This window comes from Laccaria bicolor, genomic scaffold (assembly GCF_000143565.1).
Source record: "Laccaria bicolor S238N-H82 LACBIscaffold_2 genomic scaffold, whole genome shotgun sequence".
Taxonomy (NCBI): Eukaryota; Fungi; Basidiomycota; class Agaricomycetes; order Agaricales; family Hydnangiaceae; genus Laccaria; species Laccaria bicolor.
In genome coordinates this window covers 1803575-1819955 of record NW_001889873.1, presented here as the reverse complement: position 1 = coordinate 1819955, position 16381 = coordinate 1803575, and the positions used below count along the sequence as shown (strand labels likewise).

Below are 16381 nucleotides of genomic sequence, written 5' to 3'. Positions count from 1 at the left end.
CTCCCTCCATCCCTTCCTTATCCTGATGACAGCCCCACACCACTCCCTGTCCCTCCCTTCCTTCCTTCCTTCCTTCCTCTCCCCCTCCCCCCCTTTCTTCCTGCCCCTTCATTTAACTTAGAAAATAGTAAATTAGATGTATATTTGAATTTTAATATATAAATTTTATAAGAAAGTGTTGATATCCTTTAAGTCAGTGTGAAGAAGTGTATATTAGTGTAAATGTATCTAGCACAAAGAGAAGGTGTTGTATCTGTTGTATTCTGGTCCCATTCCTGTGGATTCCTGAGGAATCCTGAGGAATCCTGAGGACTCCTGAGGAATCCTGTCCCATTCCTGAGGATTCCTGAGGATTCCTGTGGATTCCTGTGGATTCCTGCAGGAATGGGTGGGGCACTGTAAAGTACTGCTCAATTTCTCAGGTTAGAGCGTATTTGGAGTACGTGGTTCTGGCGAAGCAAGACGAGGAGGGGATGATTTGGCATCTTTATCCCGATGAAGGACCTCATCCTGCCTTGGACGGGAACAGGCAAGGTAGCCAACACAGAGTGCGTGTATTGATTTATATGATGCTACTTACTGATCCTATGGTATGTCTAGGAATGGTTCAATGTTGCTCTGTTAAAACGCACAATGCATTTTGTACGTCTGCGCCGGGTATGGGTTAGAAACATGTCGACCAAAGATTCTTGGCGTTTCGCTGGACAAAGTCATTGATAGAATGACTCCAGAGGAAATCTATACTGTTGCTTCCCAGTTGCAATCTATTCAAGCCAAGATAGCGGTTATGCCAACCGTCGTCGGGTCAATAGCCGGTGACTAGTATCGCAACGAGTTCTGGCTACTTTGGAGGGCGCCTCCCACAACCGTTCTCCAGCGTGTCGGACTTTGTCGAGTGCCATCAACAATTTTTGGGCCATGATATTCCACTTTGCTTGGTTGAAGACATGCTCGCTGCCTTACCTCGTGACGTGGCCATGTGTTTTATCCACGTGGCTTCTTCCCAAACAATTTTCTGTGGCTCACGATCATTGATTGGGCGGCGCCCTCGCGCTTGCTCACCTGTATAGGGGGCCTGCAGAGAGGGGGACATAAGACCAGTGTTTGAGCTCAATAACATCAGCCTGTATTTAACTAACTTCATGATCAGCTCTTTTTGCTCCCCACATCAGGAAAATCACATCACATGTGGCACGTGTGGCACCACGCTTCTCATCCAAACCACGGTCAGCCACACTCCCACAAACCATGATGGGGACATTATACTTGTGGTGGCGAAGGGTGGCAACACACCCACCACAGTCATTCATGGCACCACAAACTCATCATAATTTTCATTATGGGGCCACAAATCCAGCTTTTAAATTACACCACACTGCCCAAATGCGAAAAATAAAAACATTTATTGGTATTATACTATTTGTATACTATGTACAAAACAACACGTAAATACTATATTGTAACAGAAGAGTGAATGAGAATGATTCGGGGAACTCACCCAATCATCCTTGATGCAGCCCTCCTCCGTGAGATCAATGAGGTCCTGTTTGTGACAGAGGTCAGGAATAAGGTAATGGTGAGATGGGGAAAGCGCACCACCAAAGGACGAACATGGGATGGTGGGTACTCATCGTTCGCGTCCTACAATACATGACGGCAACAAATGAGCTTGTCGTTTGGCTGCCAGATCGCCGACGGAGATGTAGCACCTAGATTCTGTGTTAGAAAGATAGGTGGTGGGGCCTCACCTCAGCTCATTGTGATTTGTTTCCGTTGTCGTTTGCATAAATAATCGTGGTCGGTTTTGGTTGGCGTTGTCGTTGGCTGTTGTTCGTGCTTGTGGGCGGTGTGATGTGGAATTGCCCGATCGCTGACGGAGATGTAGCACCTAGATTCCGTGTTAGAAAGATAAGTGGTGGGGAGGTGAGCTTGCCTCACCTCGGCTCGTTGTGATCTGTTTCCGTTGTCATTTGCATAAATGGTCGTGGTCGGTTTTGGTTGGCATTGTCGTTGGCTGTTGCCAGATCGCGGATGGAGACGTAGCACCTAGATTCCGTGTTAGAAAGATAAGTGGTGGGGCCTCACCTCAGCTCGTTGTGATCTGTTTCCGTTGTCATTTGCATTAATGGTTGTGGTCGGTTTTGGTTGGCATTGGCGTTGGCCGTTGCCAGATCGCGGACGGAGACGTAGCACCTAGATTCCGTGTTAGAAAGATGGGTGGTGGGGCCTCACCTCAGCTCGTTGTGATTTGTTTCCGTTGTCGTTGGCTGTTGTTCGTGCTTGTGGGCGGTGTGATGTGGAATTGCCACATCGTCATTGCAATTGGGGGCGGTCGAAGGATGGTTGTTGTTTGTCACGTCGCCATTGGCGACGTGGCCCCTGCGTCTCTTGTTAAAAAAGTAAAGAGGAGACTAGTCAGATGGCTCACCTTGCTGTCTATCGTTTGTCATTCTCCATCTGTTGTTGTTTGCCACGTCACCAACAGCGACGTGGCCCCCCTGTGTGTTGTGGTAAAAGACGATAAGCAAAGGGAGTTCAGATGGCCCACCTTGAGTAACATGTGCAGTGATGACGACATGCATCGTCACCGTCTGCACGTCCCAGGTGGTTGTCGTTGTCATTGGGGTAGGTTGTTGTTTGTGACGTTGAGGCCTGAGGTGCAATAATGGTTGGGTGACTGGTGGCTACCACTTTTATCATATAAAACAGGTAACTGCCTATAGGTCCCTGTGTATCCATCCACACTCTTTATGATAGGGAATCATTACTGTTACCATGTTTTTTCATTATCATAAAGGCTGCGCTTTTTCATTAAGTGTAGGCAAGGTTTTGGGCCTCCCTCATAAGGTAGCCTGTGGTTATCATTACCAATTTCATATCTTTTCAAAGCCATATCATTGTGATTTTCATTAGTTGTCTGGCGAGTATCATTGGATATTTCATTAGCTACATGGGTGATATCATTTTGCGATTTTCAATGGTTACTTTGGCAATATCATTGGAAATTTCATATGCTACTTGGGCAATATCATTGCGATTTTCATAAATTATGTGGCCAGTATCATTGGAAATTTCATTAGCTGGTTGTGCAATATCATTGGCAATTTCATTAGCTACTTGGGCGACATCATTGTGATTTTCATTAGCTACTTGGGCAATATCATTGCGATTTTCATAAATTATGTGGCCAATATCATTGGAAATTTCATTAGCTGGTTGTGCAATATCATTGGCAATTTCATTAGCTACTTGGGCGACATCATTGCGATTTTCATTAGCTACTTGGGCAATATCATTGTGATTTTCATTGGCTCCTTTGGCAATATCATGGGAAATTTCATTGGCTACTTGGGCAACATCATTGCGATTTTCATTAGCTACTTGGGCAATATTATTGGCACAAAAGCTTAGATTTACACTACAAAGTTAGAGTTAAGGTCAAAAGGTTATCTTGACTACAAAGTTTGTAGTGTCTGCTTTTTGTCATTAGAAAAGTTTGTAGTGACCGCTTTTTGAGACTACAAAAGTTTGTAGTGTGCGCTTTTTCATTAGAAAGGTTTGTAGTGTCCGCTTTTTTTGTCATTACAAAGGTTTGTAGTGTGCGCTTTTTCATTAGAAAAGTTTGTAGTGACCGCTTTTTGAGACTACAAAAGTTTGTAGTGTGCGCTTTTTCATTAGAAAAGTTTGTAGTGTCTGCTTTGTTTATCATTACAATGGTTTGTAGTGTGTGCTTATTCATTAGAAACGTTGGCAGTGTCTGTTTTTTGGGACTACAAAATCTTGTAGTGTGTGCTTTTTTATTAGAAGAGTTTGTAGTGTCTACTTTTTCATTTAAAAAAGTTTGTAGTTGACATGTAGATTATGGTGTCTCCATCTATGTTATGGGGATGAGGTTGGAGGATTGCCATCATATGCCAGTGCTGCAGCATTAGTTTTTGGCATCATCCACAAGTTGTCTTTCACCTTGGGACTCAGCCTTTCATATTACTACCTACTGTCATATCTTAAAACATAATTGTAAGTTCATGTGGGGATATGGCTGAAGGATTGACATGACATCACCAGTTTTTGACATCATGACCAAGTTGGCTCTCACACTGTCCCAAGCATAGTCAACTTTGATACAGCTCTTTGAGGGCTATAGGATGATGAGTTGATTCATCCTTGGAGGTGTCTTTGAGTCAGGTCATGTTGTAAGTTGAGCATGTATTGAGTAGGTATCAACATGAATAGCCTCCTCTAGCTTGATAGCCAACTTGGGAATGATGTGAGAGACTGATGATGTTGCAATAGCAATATGTAAAGTCATGTCAATCATTCAGCCATATCCTCACATGAGGTATCAATATGAAAGGCTGAGTCCTAAGGTGAAAGACAACTTGTGGATGATGCCAAAAACTAATGCTGCAGCACTGGCATATGATGGCAATCCTTCAACCTCATCCCCATAACATAGATGGAGACACCATAATCTACATGTCAACTACAAACTTTTTTAAATGAAAAAGTAGACACTACAAACTCTTCTAATAAAAAGGCACACACTACAAGATTTTGTAGTCCCAAAAAACAGACACTGCCAACTTTTCTAATGAATAAGCACATACTACAAACCATTGTAATGATAAACAAAGCAGACACTACAAACTTTTCTAATGAAAAAGCGCACACTACAAACTTTTGTAGTCTCAAAAAGCGGTCACTACAAACTTTTCTAATGAAAAAGCGCACACTACAAACCTTTGTAATGACAAAAAAAGCGGACACTACAAACCTTTCTAATGACAAAAAGCAGACACTACAAACTTTGTAGTCAAGATAACCTTTTGACCTTAACTCTAACTTTGTAGTGTAAATCTAAGCTTTTGTAGTCTAAGTCCGACTTTTGTAGTCTTTTATAGTCTATCAGTAAACTTTGTAGTCTAAGTCTGACTTTTTTGTAGTCTATCAGTAAATTTGGTAGTCTTTTGTAGTGTATTAGTAAACTTTGTAGTCTTTTGTAGTCTATCAGCAAACTTTATAGTCTAAGTCTGACTTTTGTAGTCTTTTATAGGGTATCAGTAAACTGTGTAGTCTAAGTCCGACTTTTTTGTAGTCTATCAGTAAATCTATATCTGACTCTTATAGTAGAGCATGCACCTTCCTTTTTTGGTCATTTTTCCCACGATACAATAATTGTAGCCCTTTCTTTTAGCTTTCTGAATATACTGAAATTATGTTATTTGGTTTTGTTTTCATGGAGAAAAACACAAAAAACAAAAAAAAACGCGACACTTTTGACATTCATTTACCTCATATCTCCACAACAGGAGCACTTCAGAACATAATTCAAACAGATTTGGGAAGCTACAGTGCAGGGCTACAACTTTGGTTTTTTGACCCCTTTTGGAGTTTGGTCATGTGACCACTCTCCTGATTACTAAAAATTGCCAATAGATATTGCCCAAGTAGCTAATGAAAATCACAATGATGTCGCCCAAGTAGCTAATGAAATTGCCAATGATATTGCCCAAGTAACTAATAACATTTCCAATGATATTGCCAAAGGAGCTAATGAAAATCGCAATGATATTGCCCAAGTAGCTAATGAAAATCACAATGATATTGCCCAAGTAACTAATAAAATTTCCAATGATATTGCCAAAGGAGCTAATGAAAATCACAATGATATTGCCCAAGTAGCTAATGAAAATCGCAATGATGTCACCCAAGTAGCTAATGAAATTGCCAATGATATTGCACAACCAGCTAATGAAATTTCCAATGATACTGGCCACATAATTTATGAAAATCGCAATGATATTGCCCAAGTAGCATATGAAATTTCCAATGATATTGCCAAAGTAACCATTGAAAATCGCAAAATGATATCACCCATGTAGCTAATGAAACATCCAATGATACTCGCCAGACAACTAATGAAAATCACAATGATATGGCTTTGAAAAGATATGAAATTGGTAATGATAACCACAGGCTACCTTATGAGGGAGGCCCAAAACCTTGCCTACACTTAATGAAAAAGCGCAGCCTTTATGATAATGAAAAAACATGGTAACAGTAATGATTTCCTATCATAAAGAGTGTGGATGGATACACAGGGACCTATAGGCAGTTACCTGTTTTATATGATAACTAGTGGTAGCCACTAGTGATAAAAGAAACTGTGATCAAAGAACTTTGCATTTAAGAGACCAAGTTCGCAGAAAGACATACTTTGTTCTATTGAACTATTCTAAACCACACCTTATAATAAAAACCCGTTTTGAGACGAAATCTCTTGAGACTTGAACCTAAGAAGACAAAAGTGGTATTTCTTAATACCAAAGGCCCTCGAACTCATGCACTGAGATTGTGATAGTGTGTGTGTGTGTGTGTGAGTGAGTGTTTAGGTGTTTAGGGTTTTCCCGACGCGCTTGATCCTTGTTCGTGTGTTTCGCACTTTCACGGTCATCCCCATGCAACGCGTATCAGCGGCCAGCTCCCCATCTCTTTTACGTCAGTCTCAATCGACAACGATATCCGGGGGAAAGTTCAACAATGCTGCAGGAGACCATAATGGACTCGTCGTCAATATCTGTATGACCTTCCAAACGCTACAATGATACAGTGCTGATGGAAATCTTGATTTAACAGATCAGGGAGGGCAGATATACCCAGGCAACCAATTGGTTAGAAGGTCCTTGTCATGGAAGTTATTGAACTAAATGATTTTCCCTCCAAGCCATTGGCCGGTGGCAGCTAGTTGGACCATCTCCATCGAAGAGCGAGATCCATTCCTCCGCAGCAGTCGCACTGGGATTGACTACACTCTTCCCACCATACTTACCGCTGAACCAGAATCCGAGGATCCCACCGATTCAGTCGTTTCGTCCATGCTCGAGGTCTTCATCCCCCATCACTCCCGATGGCAGAAAGTCCATATACGATACAAAGACGCATGGTCCGAGAAAACTGGGTTCACTTCACTGCCCAAGGACACCTTGTTTCCCTTGCTCGAACTATACTTGGAGAAAAGTTACTGGCTGGAACAAGACGACATGGATTGCATCACATCCACGATGCTCTCTGCACCACGACTTCATTCCGTCAGTTGACTGAGCCAGAAACCGTTCACGACGCTCACCTTTCCCTGGGCACAGCTCACGCACTTCTGGCTGAGCCACATCATTTCGATGACTGAGGGTCTCCGCATCATCACATTCTACCCTCAGCTCACATCTCTAGAGCTAACACTCATTCTTCCCGTCCAAGTTACAACCACAAACGGCTCTGGCCCAATTGTTCACAACAATCTACAACGCCTCCATCTAAGCACGGCGGGCGACCTCGGATTTCTCTTTGACAAGCTGACACTACCAGCTCTGGAAGACCTCTCACTCTCTGAGGTTCACGGTGCCTTTCCCAACATTACCCCCGCACACATCAGCCACTGGCCACAATCCCAGTTCCTTGTATTCCTCCTTCATTCTGTGTGCACTGTCAAACACCTCATTATACAAGAGTGCGATATCTCTGCGGAGGAGATGCTGGAGTGCCTTGCACATCCTCAAATATCAACATGGTTGGATTCGCTGTCTATCACGGAGGAACATCAAAGGCATTTATGCGTGACGGAAGAGGCATTGAGGCGATTGACGTGTATCACCTTCGGAGAAAAGGTTCTGCATAGTTGGGACGATCTGCCAGCGGAGGAGACCATTACTGAGACGCTCAGTCCGAATCTCAGCACCATCAAGCTATGGGGATACATTTCTGCCCAGGATGGGAGAGTGGCGGATATGGTTGAGTCGAGGTGGTTATTGGCCGAGAATTGCCCCATTAAGCAATTGAAGATGGCGGTCATTGGGCTCTTTGCTGACGCATGTCATACGGATGATTGGGCTCGGTTGCAGGCATTGAATCGGAAGAGGTTTGGGATCACGTATCTTCAACTATAATATGATGGTGCGTCTATTTTGATTTCTGTCATATGCATACGCGCACACGTTCGAAATTTAGGTTCCTCGTTGCGAGCTTTTGAAGTACATCCATCACCAGAAAAAAACTACTAGAAAGAACCTTGTGCAATCTCTCTTGCAAATGAGCCAGTGCCAGGAGGAAAAGACCAATACATCCCAAGCCCATCAATGGCGTCTTGAGCGTCTCCCCTGTTCACCAATCCAGCATCCACCAGATCCAGTACAAAGATGGAGAGCCAGTATCGACATCCTTCACCCACCGGAGCGAACCTGTACACGTCCCTTTTCTTTGTAATCAAGACATCTAGAACCGTCGCCACACTACAGCCCTCACCAATCACAGGAAGCGATTTGTGAAAGATGTTGTAGGCGTCATAATTGACCTGTTCTGTGTCAAGCATGACCATCACAACATCGTTACCGTCTGGAGCGACGTCAACGTGGACCGAGGAAGTTGGTGATGTTTCGAGGTACATACATGGTCCAGTGGTTGGTGGGTTGTTGCCCGTCGCTACCAGAGTTGTCCTCGTTTGGGTGGGCGATGAAGTGGATGTGGAAGATGGGGAGGGGGAGGTTGGTTTTGGAGAATTGGCTGATTCCCCAGTGGTCGTTTACAGTGTTGAAGATGTGGTTTCGGACTTTTTCTCCGACCGAATTCGATGTTAGTGTGTTAAGACGCATGGTATGGTTGTTCTGTGAAAACTTTAGGTCGGCTCGAGTATACATAAAACTTTAGAAGAAACATACTTACCTAGAGATACTCGAATCCCGGGGTGATTCTTCGCTGTCTTTGTAAAAGATGAATAGAATAAACTCTCGTAAAGGGAGGATGAGGATGGTTTCTGTTGTGTCGTGGATGGGGAGCAGTGAGTCTGAGCAGTCATAATATGCCAGTTCCGCCATGATGTATGGTGCATGAGTCGTCGTGGCACTGAATGAAAAGGTTGACTCTGAGATCTGGCTTCGAAAAAAATGCCATTGAGTTGGTTGTTTGGTAAAAGGCATCGGCGTGGACCCAGATATCAGATCAAATTCACTCAGTTTCCTCTCTTCCAACTCCGAGTCCTATCAGCTACGATAAATCCTTTGTCCCATCCACTAGCACCAAACACTTCTTTCCGCACCTCGAACTTCAAGCCTTTCACTTGCAAAACCCCTTGAACACTCAACCAAAATTTCCTCTGACGTCCCAGCGTATGTGACCCTCGAAAACTACGACGGGAATGTAGTATCAGATCAGACCTTCCAGTGGCCAACAGCCTGCAGCTTCCAAGCAGCTTCACCCGGTTACAGACTTCTGGCAGTACGAAGATGCTACGGTCTCATGGACTCCCTTCTACCCATGGCTACGCCCAAACAGATGGTTCGTGGGCGATATTTAAACTGGACGAAATAATGCCCGGCCGTCATGGACCGAAAAAGACTGGAACTAGTGAAGCCTGGTCGGATAGATCATCTTGAAAGAAGGTGGCTATTGTTACTTATTGGCGCTATTGCAGATCATGGACTCAATTTTTCTTCGAGATGGAGGTTCAGTTCTGTAGGCCTGACACAGGAAACGTACCGACGGCGGGCGTTGACGGTTTCGAACACGCCGGAAGGGGTGAGTTCTCGATCCTATTCATCGTCAATGGGACTCAGCGAAGACTTTATAGAGACCCGCAAATGAATACCGCGAACGCACGCGAGACCGCGACAGAAAATGTTTAATAACAGGTCTCGAATCATACACCTGGACCCAATCACGCGCAGCCCACAACACTCATCTTTCTGGAGTAAGCAGTTTGAAATACCTTAATCTTACCCCTACTTAACCGCTCTGAACCCAAAAGTGGCTTCATAAAAGGTTCTACGAGCACATCAATGACCCCGGCGGCACACCCTCCCTTCAAGCTCAAGTTGATCAGCTCGGCAGACCTACCAACAAATCAAAAATCGACTCAATCCAAAACGTCTTCCTACTCCGCGCAGACCTCCATGAAAGCTGGGACGACTTCAAGTTTGGCATCAACCCCGATGTACGTCTTCTCGAGGTCTTCACTTCACAGGGAACTTGGGAATGCTAAGGCGGCTACCGAATCACTGCATTCATCCATGGCTTGGGCGATATCCACGGTTTATTCCTAGGCCCCAATCATATCTCGAATCCGCACATACGACCACTTGATCTTCTATGTATGCAAGAATCACTTCTTTCAATGCGTCTTGAAGAACATGAAGGGTGCAGGGGAGCCAACATCGGACTATGAAGATGCCTTGGGTGATGGCGGGTTCGACTCATCGAGGCAAGATTTCTGGGGAGATGCTCAAGGCAGAAAGGCACGAGGTAGGGCTTCGCAACCGACTTTTTGGACACCAAAGTAAGGTACTACAGACGGTTTTGGGCAGTTAATTTATCATCATAGTATTATGTATGCCTACCAGATAGTAGATTACCCAGCATCGTTGCGAATCAGACTTTTCTTGCAGCCATGATATAATTTTCGTCGTAACTTCGGGGATGTTCATAAACAGGATCCCTCCTCCGGCTGTCCAAAGAAACGATATCATTACAGCACTTCCATGAGATTCAACGTCTTTTTTTTTACAGCTTACCTTATTTGGCTTGGGGATGCAAGAATTGCACGTCGAGCGTCGAGTTATGTAGGTGAAAACGTAGAGCAGACCATGCCTGTCACATGAGCTTGTGCAGGTCACACGTCACAGGAGCCACATTGATTCAAGATCAATGTGGCTCTCTTCATGATGGGGGTTCGGTCGGTTTTCGTGGGCCAAAGAAACCTTGCAAAGTGATGGTCGTGTAGCAGGGCTCCGAAAGCCCCCCCCCGCATCATTTTGCCTCATAACAGCGACCACATACACTGAAACGGTTTTGTGTTGAGATAAAGCCGCAAAAACTTCCACTTGTCCACATTTTGTTTGTTACCACAGCCAAAACGAAGGATCGTAAAGCCCGTTGCAGATGTTGTACATCAAGCGATGGGGTATGTTCACCCAGATAAACATATTTCTTTTGAAATTTGTGTGCCATGGTGGCGGCCCGGTACTTGAAGCCTTCCCCCGCTAGACCATTTCCTATACAGCGGTTTCAGTGCGAAATGACTCGAGCATAAGTATGAAGCCCACCATGACTTAACAATTAGTCACTGCCAAATAGTGTGAGATAACTCAAAGAAGTACCTTGGATGATGAGCGCTAACTCTCAAGGGGCTCCAGTCCGACCGCTACGAGCTTACTCTTGCCTACTTGAACAAATTAACGTTGCCCGGGGCTTGTGAAGGGCAAACGGCAAGTCCAAGTTGTGCGATATCATCGGTGACTTTTAGCTTGATAACGTCGTACATAGCAGTCGTAAGACTTTCGATGAGAGCTGAATTATCAAGCCATGCTGGTAGTTGGCATCACTCATGAGCGCTGAGTGAAGTGTGCTGGTAAGTCCACAACGAGTCAAGGGGGGAGCGGGATTTGAATCTGCCATATGGGGTCGGTTGGTTAGTCCGGCTGGCAGGCTGTTAAAAATTTTCTATTTTAAGTACCAATTTTGGGTAATTTACAGGCTGGGTGAGCTCAGATTGGACTGGTGCACTTTCTGAGGTGTTTTGCATGCTGTCCTCACTTACCAAGTGGGATATTTCCTAGGATGACCCTTTCAGAAGCATTAAGTGCTATTTACACTTAGAATTTTTAAGAAACCTGGTATACAATATATGATTTGACAATATTTGAGACAGCAAAATCATTATCTGGCAACATTGTGAGGCAAAAGTCCCTTCATGCACAATTGGTCTTCAAACCTACTACAAGTGACACAAAGGAAGTAAGCAATGCACTGAGAACAAGCAGGAGAGCAAGAGAGAGAGAAAAGTGCAGAAAAGCAAGGAAGGCAAACAACAATGCAAAAGTTCTTCACTGCAGGAAGCACATACACCTGCACCATCAGTATCTACAGCCCAGCTCCTTGTGAACCCTATCAGACTCCATGCATCAACCACAACATGCACCTTGGGTTTGAGGAAGGGCCAGCAAATGAAGGTGTGCAGTGTAGATAAGATGGTGGCTAACACGACACCCAAAAAATGCCCAAAACATGTGGTCTATTTATAGATTCTACCTATATATGGAAGGTTATTCACACGCCTGGTTGGTTAGTCCAGCCATAGTGGCGTTATGAAAAAAATTAACATGATATATTAAATTAAAATTGTGCTCCCCCTTGCAACGAGTGTTCGAGGACGACTGAGTAAGTACCTCGCCTTCCCAACCAGCTGGCCCAGCTCTCCCCCGCTCATGAAAGTTGATTTTTTGGCCGCCACGTAACGCGAATGATCAAGTGAGAACACAGTTCGCCCTTCGACATTTAAATTGCCTCATAACTTGACAAGGAGAGCAGGAAGACGACTGAGAGGAACATTAAGTGTTTTTAATCAATTTTCGTGGTCCATCCTCGAGGTTGTGGGTAAAATATAATCTAAAAACGATTCACATGAAAGCTGAAGGAACGCTGATAGGAAATGACATACATGGACACGGAAAAAGTTCTTTCCACGGAAATCAGAGCCAAACCAGAGCTGGGCCTTTCAAACATTGTCAGGAGATTGCTGGAGATTTGTTCAACGACGAAGAATGAGACACCCGTGGTTGTGATTGTTGGTGGCAAGAGACAAGCATGCGTGCTGAACTCGACCACAACAATTACTCGCCGACAAGGGGTACCCAGAAAAAATTCCCTGTACATGGGGTTGTTTTATTTCGATAAGGACTCATAGACACCACCCTAGTGTTGCCGCAATGTAATGTACATTAAGTTTAATGTCAACCTTAAGGCGCATTATGCCTATATTTGGTGGCTTCAAGGGGCTTTAAGATGAGGCAGTGTAGGGCTGGGAATTGCGGGGAATTGCCGACACCGTGGTCGCGCCTTGAAAAAAGCTTGAAGTGACGTCATTGGAATAGGCGCGCTGGCCTCAGTGTTGTGCGTTCTAAGTAGTAGTCGACGCGTCGAGAAGTAGCAGTCGCGCTGAGGTCAAAAACCATCAGGACTCTTTCTAAGGCCGTTTATAAATTAGCACAGCCTGTACAGGAGAGATGGCTACATATGTGCAATATAGTATCGCCGCGCCCAAACACAAAAAGCCAGCCACAGATCCCAACATGCAAAAACCTCCAAGAAAGCCTGAGGGACGTAAAGCGACGGCAAAGAATTTGACAGCAGCAGAGCCAGGGCCACTTTACGGCGTTGGACCTGCAGACTTGAGCGAAACAACTTTGGATCACTGATAACGCGACGTGCGGCACGCAAGAGATCTACCGCTTTTGCCACAAGTGTCATCTGGTATTTCATGCGCTCATTTCAATCGAAGAATCCATCCCACTTGATGAGTCTCCGTTTCCAACTGTGATGTGCCCAAGACTTATTGTAAGGCCAGCCTGCTGGAGGAGTATCAACAGCCTGAGGTTTCTCGAAAAATGGCACCAACTCCTACTCCAATTGCAACCTCCGTCACGTGGACAAGACCAACGGCGTCGCACGCTGCACTTGCACAAGTTTCTATTAACCTCTATCTAAGTAGTTTATGTATATTGTTCGTAGTCCTCTTACTAGTTTTGTGACGGTCTTGTACATTTCCAAATTTGGAGGGTGCTTTAGGGTCCCATTAAGGTACTTTAAGGCCGGAAAAATCCGGCCTTAAATTCCATCAAGCATCCATTGCGGCAACACTACACCACCCCCCTCCCCTAGCCTTCCTAAAAAGGAAATAAATCACATGTTTAAAAAAACAAATACAACTTTAACAACCATCTACACCCTACGCCAACGCTTGCGTGTAGAGACCCTACCTCCAGCATTCGCCTTGCAGTCGTCATCGTAAAACCACCCTCTAGCGGGTCTCTCACTGAGACCACGAAAAGTTAGGTGATACTGCAATTATATTAGTATTTATTCTGTTATCACAAGGTTGCATGCACCACAGCGAAGCAAATCTTGTTCCTCAACTACTGTCTCGCATCCTTCATCTGCGCAAATCCGATTGGCCATGATTTCCTGTACAACAGTAGTCAGATTACGCTTGCGACGAGGTCGCGCTCCTGGTTCTTGTGAAGTTTCTTTCAAAAAAAGTGTTTAGATTGGTTCGAGAATAAAATTGAGACATACCATCATTGGTTGAGTTCTTCGGCATTTTCTGCTGCTTCCAAATCAGCCTCATCAACTTGCTGGATGTCAGACATTGCTATCGGATCAGCCGTCGCTTCAGAGTCACTAGCAATGGGATCTTCGTTGTCATCAGAACCTTTTTGTGGTCGGAATGGCTGCAGCTTTGCGAACGTTCGTCTTATGAGCGGCGCTATCGATGTGTTTGGTCCAGTTCTTCTCGCTGGCGAAGCTGAGTCCTACGGAGATATTTCACTCTGGACACCATCGAGTACTTGACGCGTCATGCTCGGATGGTTCCTATTGATAGTTATTAATGGCTGGGCAAACCCTGTAAGTGGACAGAAGCATACCTTTTGGTGCCTTTTTGATTTTGGCATGGCTGGTGGTGCTACGGCAAGCATACCCATATATCTGAAAAAACATGGCAGAACGGAAGTAAATGTGTATGGACTCACCCGTGCAATGTGCTGCAATGCCAAAGCTGCATAGCACAAAATCTGCTTGCAGACCATTGAGCTTCTTAAGTTAGCACAAATTAGACATTTAGCGGGAGGAGGAGGAGGGCCAAAGGTAAGCACTCACGTTAGAACGATGCAAGGAATGACGATGGCAGTGTGAACCTCCATCAGGAAAATCATGGGCACTTGATTTTGCCAGTTAGTATTTGTCATGTCAAAACAACGTGACACTGCCTTGGCACCTTTGATAATGCTATATATAGGTTCAACGATGATGCGTAAAGTAGGCAGAATATGGTAAGCATTGTGCAACAATTTCAGTCGTAGGCCCAACGAATGAACTATTATAAGCCATCGATAAAATTCTGCATTAGTCTGCTAAATTCTCGCAATCCTGATAGCCTAGTTACAGAAAGAGGCTATCAGCTGAAATTCCGGCAGACAATGACAAAGGAAAATAATTTTCAACCTGCTTTCCAGACCTCCTACCGTGACTTGCCAATATTCTATAATTGGTCACAAGGAGGATATAAACATTCTGTTACCAGGCCAAAAACATAAATTGTGGAGGACTTTGAGGTCTTTATTGTCCCCCACTGATTCCTGCAGGATTCCTGAGGATTCCTGAGGATTCCTGAGGATTACCAGGACTCTATATTGGCTGATGTGCCAGCCAATTTTTTGAGTCCTGTGGGGGTCCATTCCTGAGGACTGAAGACAGTCCTCAGGATTTTCGGACAGGACTAGTCCCAGGAATGATGCATTTGATGAGTCACATGACCCATGAGCATGTGCTTGGATACATCATGTGATGTGATGCATCACGTGCACATATTTGTTGATGATAGTTCTCATATATGACACGTCACGTCACCTCTCTCTTTCCTCTCCACCCACAACCTCGCCCACCACGACCACCACGACCACCACGCAACAGACAACGACGACGACGACGACGACGACGACATCGACGGACGACGACAACGACGACTACGACGACGACAACGACAACGATGGTGGTGCCCAACAAACGGCGCCACCACCAAACGGCTGACGTGGCACACCCCATCCGGGTGTGCCACGTCGACGGCGATTTTATCGACGACGAACGCCCACGACCCCGCGACGAGGGACGACAACCCCACCACCATGTTCCACCACCACCACACACCACCACGACAGCTCACACACCGACGCCGACGAGGAAACGGCGGTGGCGCCCAACAAACGGCGCCACCACCAAATCGCTGACGTGGCATGCCCATCCGGGTATGCCACGTCGACGGCGACTTTTTCGACAACGAACGGAACCCCACAACCACACCACCACCACCTTCCGCCACCACCCACGAACGACGAGCGCCCACGGACAACGAGCGCCCACGGACAACGACGGTCCCCCCACCCACGGACGAATGACAAACGCCCACAGACAACGACCACCCACGAGCGCACACGGACGACAACGAGCCCCCCATGCACGACGGCCCCCCATGCACGACGACGCCCCATGCACGGACGACGATGCCCACGAACGGACGACGATGCCCACACACGACGACGATGCCCACGCATGGACGACGCCGACGACCCCCCACCCACGAACGACGAGCGCCCGCGGACAACGAGCGCCCACGGACAGACACGACCCCCCCCAGCACTGCCGACGAACGGCAAACGAGGCTGCCACCGACGAGCGGCAATGAGTGCCCACCCCCAGTATGTCCCCCCTCCATTTCTATCCTTCCTTCCTGTCTGTCCCCTCCCTATCTGTCCTTCCTCCCTCTCTGACCCCCCCCTATCTGTCC

The 16381-nt window shown here is 45.6% G+C and overlaps 8 protein-coding genes across 8 annotated transcripts; 4 read left to right on the top strand and 4 right to left on the bottom strand.

Annotated features, from left to right (window-relative positions):
- Positions 1 to 473: 473 nt before the first annotated feature.
- Positions 474 to 717, top strand: LACBIDRAFT_305641 (uncharacterized protein; the record flags this gene model as incomplete). Its single annotated transcript, XM_001875234.1, has 2 exons — positions 474 to 548; positions 601 to 717. The coding sequence occupies 2 exons, from the start codon at positions 474 to 476 to the stop codon at positions 715 to 717; spliced, it is 192 nt and encodes a 63-aa protein (XP_001875269.1).
- A 1032-nt stretch (positions 718 to 1749) lies between these two features.
- On the bottom strand, positions 1750 to 1976 carry LACBIDRAFT_305640 (uncharacterized protein; the record flags this gene model as incomplete). The annotated part of the gene is made up of 2 exons (XM_001874654.1): positions 1750 to 1888; positions 1939 to 1976. 2 exons carry the CDS (start codon positions 1974 to 1976, stop codon positions 1750 to 1752), a joined length of 177 nt encoding a protein of 58 aa, XP_001874689.1.
- Positions 1977 to 6558: 4582 nt separating this feature from the next.
- On the top strand, positions 6559 to 7940 carry LACBIDRAFT_321937 (uncharacterized protein; the record flags this gene model as incomplete). Its single annotated transcript, XM_001875233.1, has 4 exons — positions 6559 to 6579; positions 6637 to 6671; positions 6725 to 7088; positions 7143 to 7940. The coding sequence occupies 4 exons, from the start codon at positions 6559 to 6561 to the stop codon at positions 7938 to 7940; spliced, it is 1218 nt and encodes a 405-aa protein (XP_001875268.1).
- A 420-nt stretch (positions 7941 to 8360) lies between these two features.
- Positions 8361 to 8627, top strand: LACBIDRAFT_305637 (uncharacterized protein; the record flags this gene model as incomplete). Its single annotated transcript, XM_001875232.1, has 1 exon — positions 8361 to 8627. The coding sequence occupies one exon, from the start codon at positions 8361 to 8363 to the stop codon at positions 8625 to 8627; it is 267 nt and encodes an 88-aa protein (XP_001875267.1).
- A 4-nt stretch (positions 8628 to 8631) lies between these two features.
- Positions 8632 to 8878, bottom strand: LACBIDRAFT_305636 (uncharacterized protein; the record flags this gene model as incomplete). Its single annotated transcript, XM_001874653.1, has 2 exons — positions 8632 to 8654; positions 8713 to 8878. The coding sequence occupies 2 exons, from the start codon at positions 8876 to 8878 to the stop codon at positions 8632 to 8634; spliced, it is 189 nt and encodes a 62-aa protein (XP_001874688.1).
- A 491-nt stretch (positions 8879 to 9369) lies between these two features.
- On the top strand, positions 9370 to 10325 carry LACBIDRAFT_305635 (uncharacterized protein; the record flags this gene model as incomplete). The annotated part of the gene is made up of 4 exons (XM_001875231.1): positions 9370 to 9564; positions 9617 to 9736; positions 9794 to 9979; positions 10089 to 10325. The coding sequence occupies 4 exons, from the start codon at positions 9370 to 9372 to the stop codon at positions 10323 to 10325; spliced, it is 738 nt and encodes a 245-aa protein (XP_001875266.1).
- A 336-nt stretch (positions 10326 to 10661) lies between these two features.
- On the bottom strand, positions 10662 to 10992 carry LACBIDRAFT_305634 (uncharacterized protein; the record flags this gene model as incomplete). Its single annotated transcript, XM_001874652.1, has 2 exons — positions 10662 to 10822; positions 10866 to 10992. 2 exons carry the CDS (start codon positions 10990 to 10992, stop codon positions 10662 to 10664), a joined length of 288 nt encoding a protein of 95 aa, XP_001874687.1.
- Positions 10993 to 14117: 3125 nt separating this feature from the next.
- On the bottom strand, positions 14118 to 14786 carry LACBIDRAFT_321935 (uncharacterized protein; the record flags this gene model as incomplete). The annotated part of the gene is made up of 4 exons (XM_001874651.1): positions 14118 to 14305; positions 14466 to 14526; positions 14571 to 14634; positions 14698 to 14786. 4 exons carry the CDS (start codon positions 14784 to 14786, stop codon positions 14118 to 14120), a joined length of 402 nt encoding a protein of 133 aa, XP_001874686.1.
- Positions 14787 to 16381: the final 1595 nt, after the last annotated feature.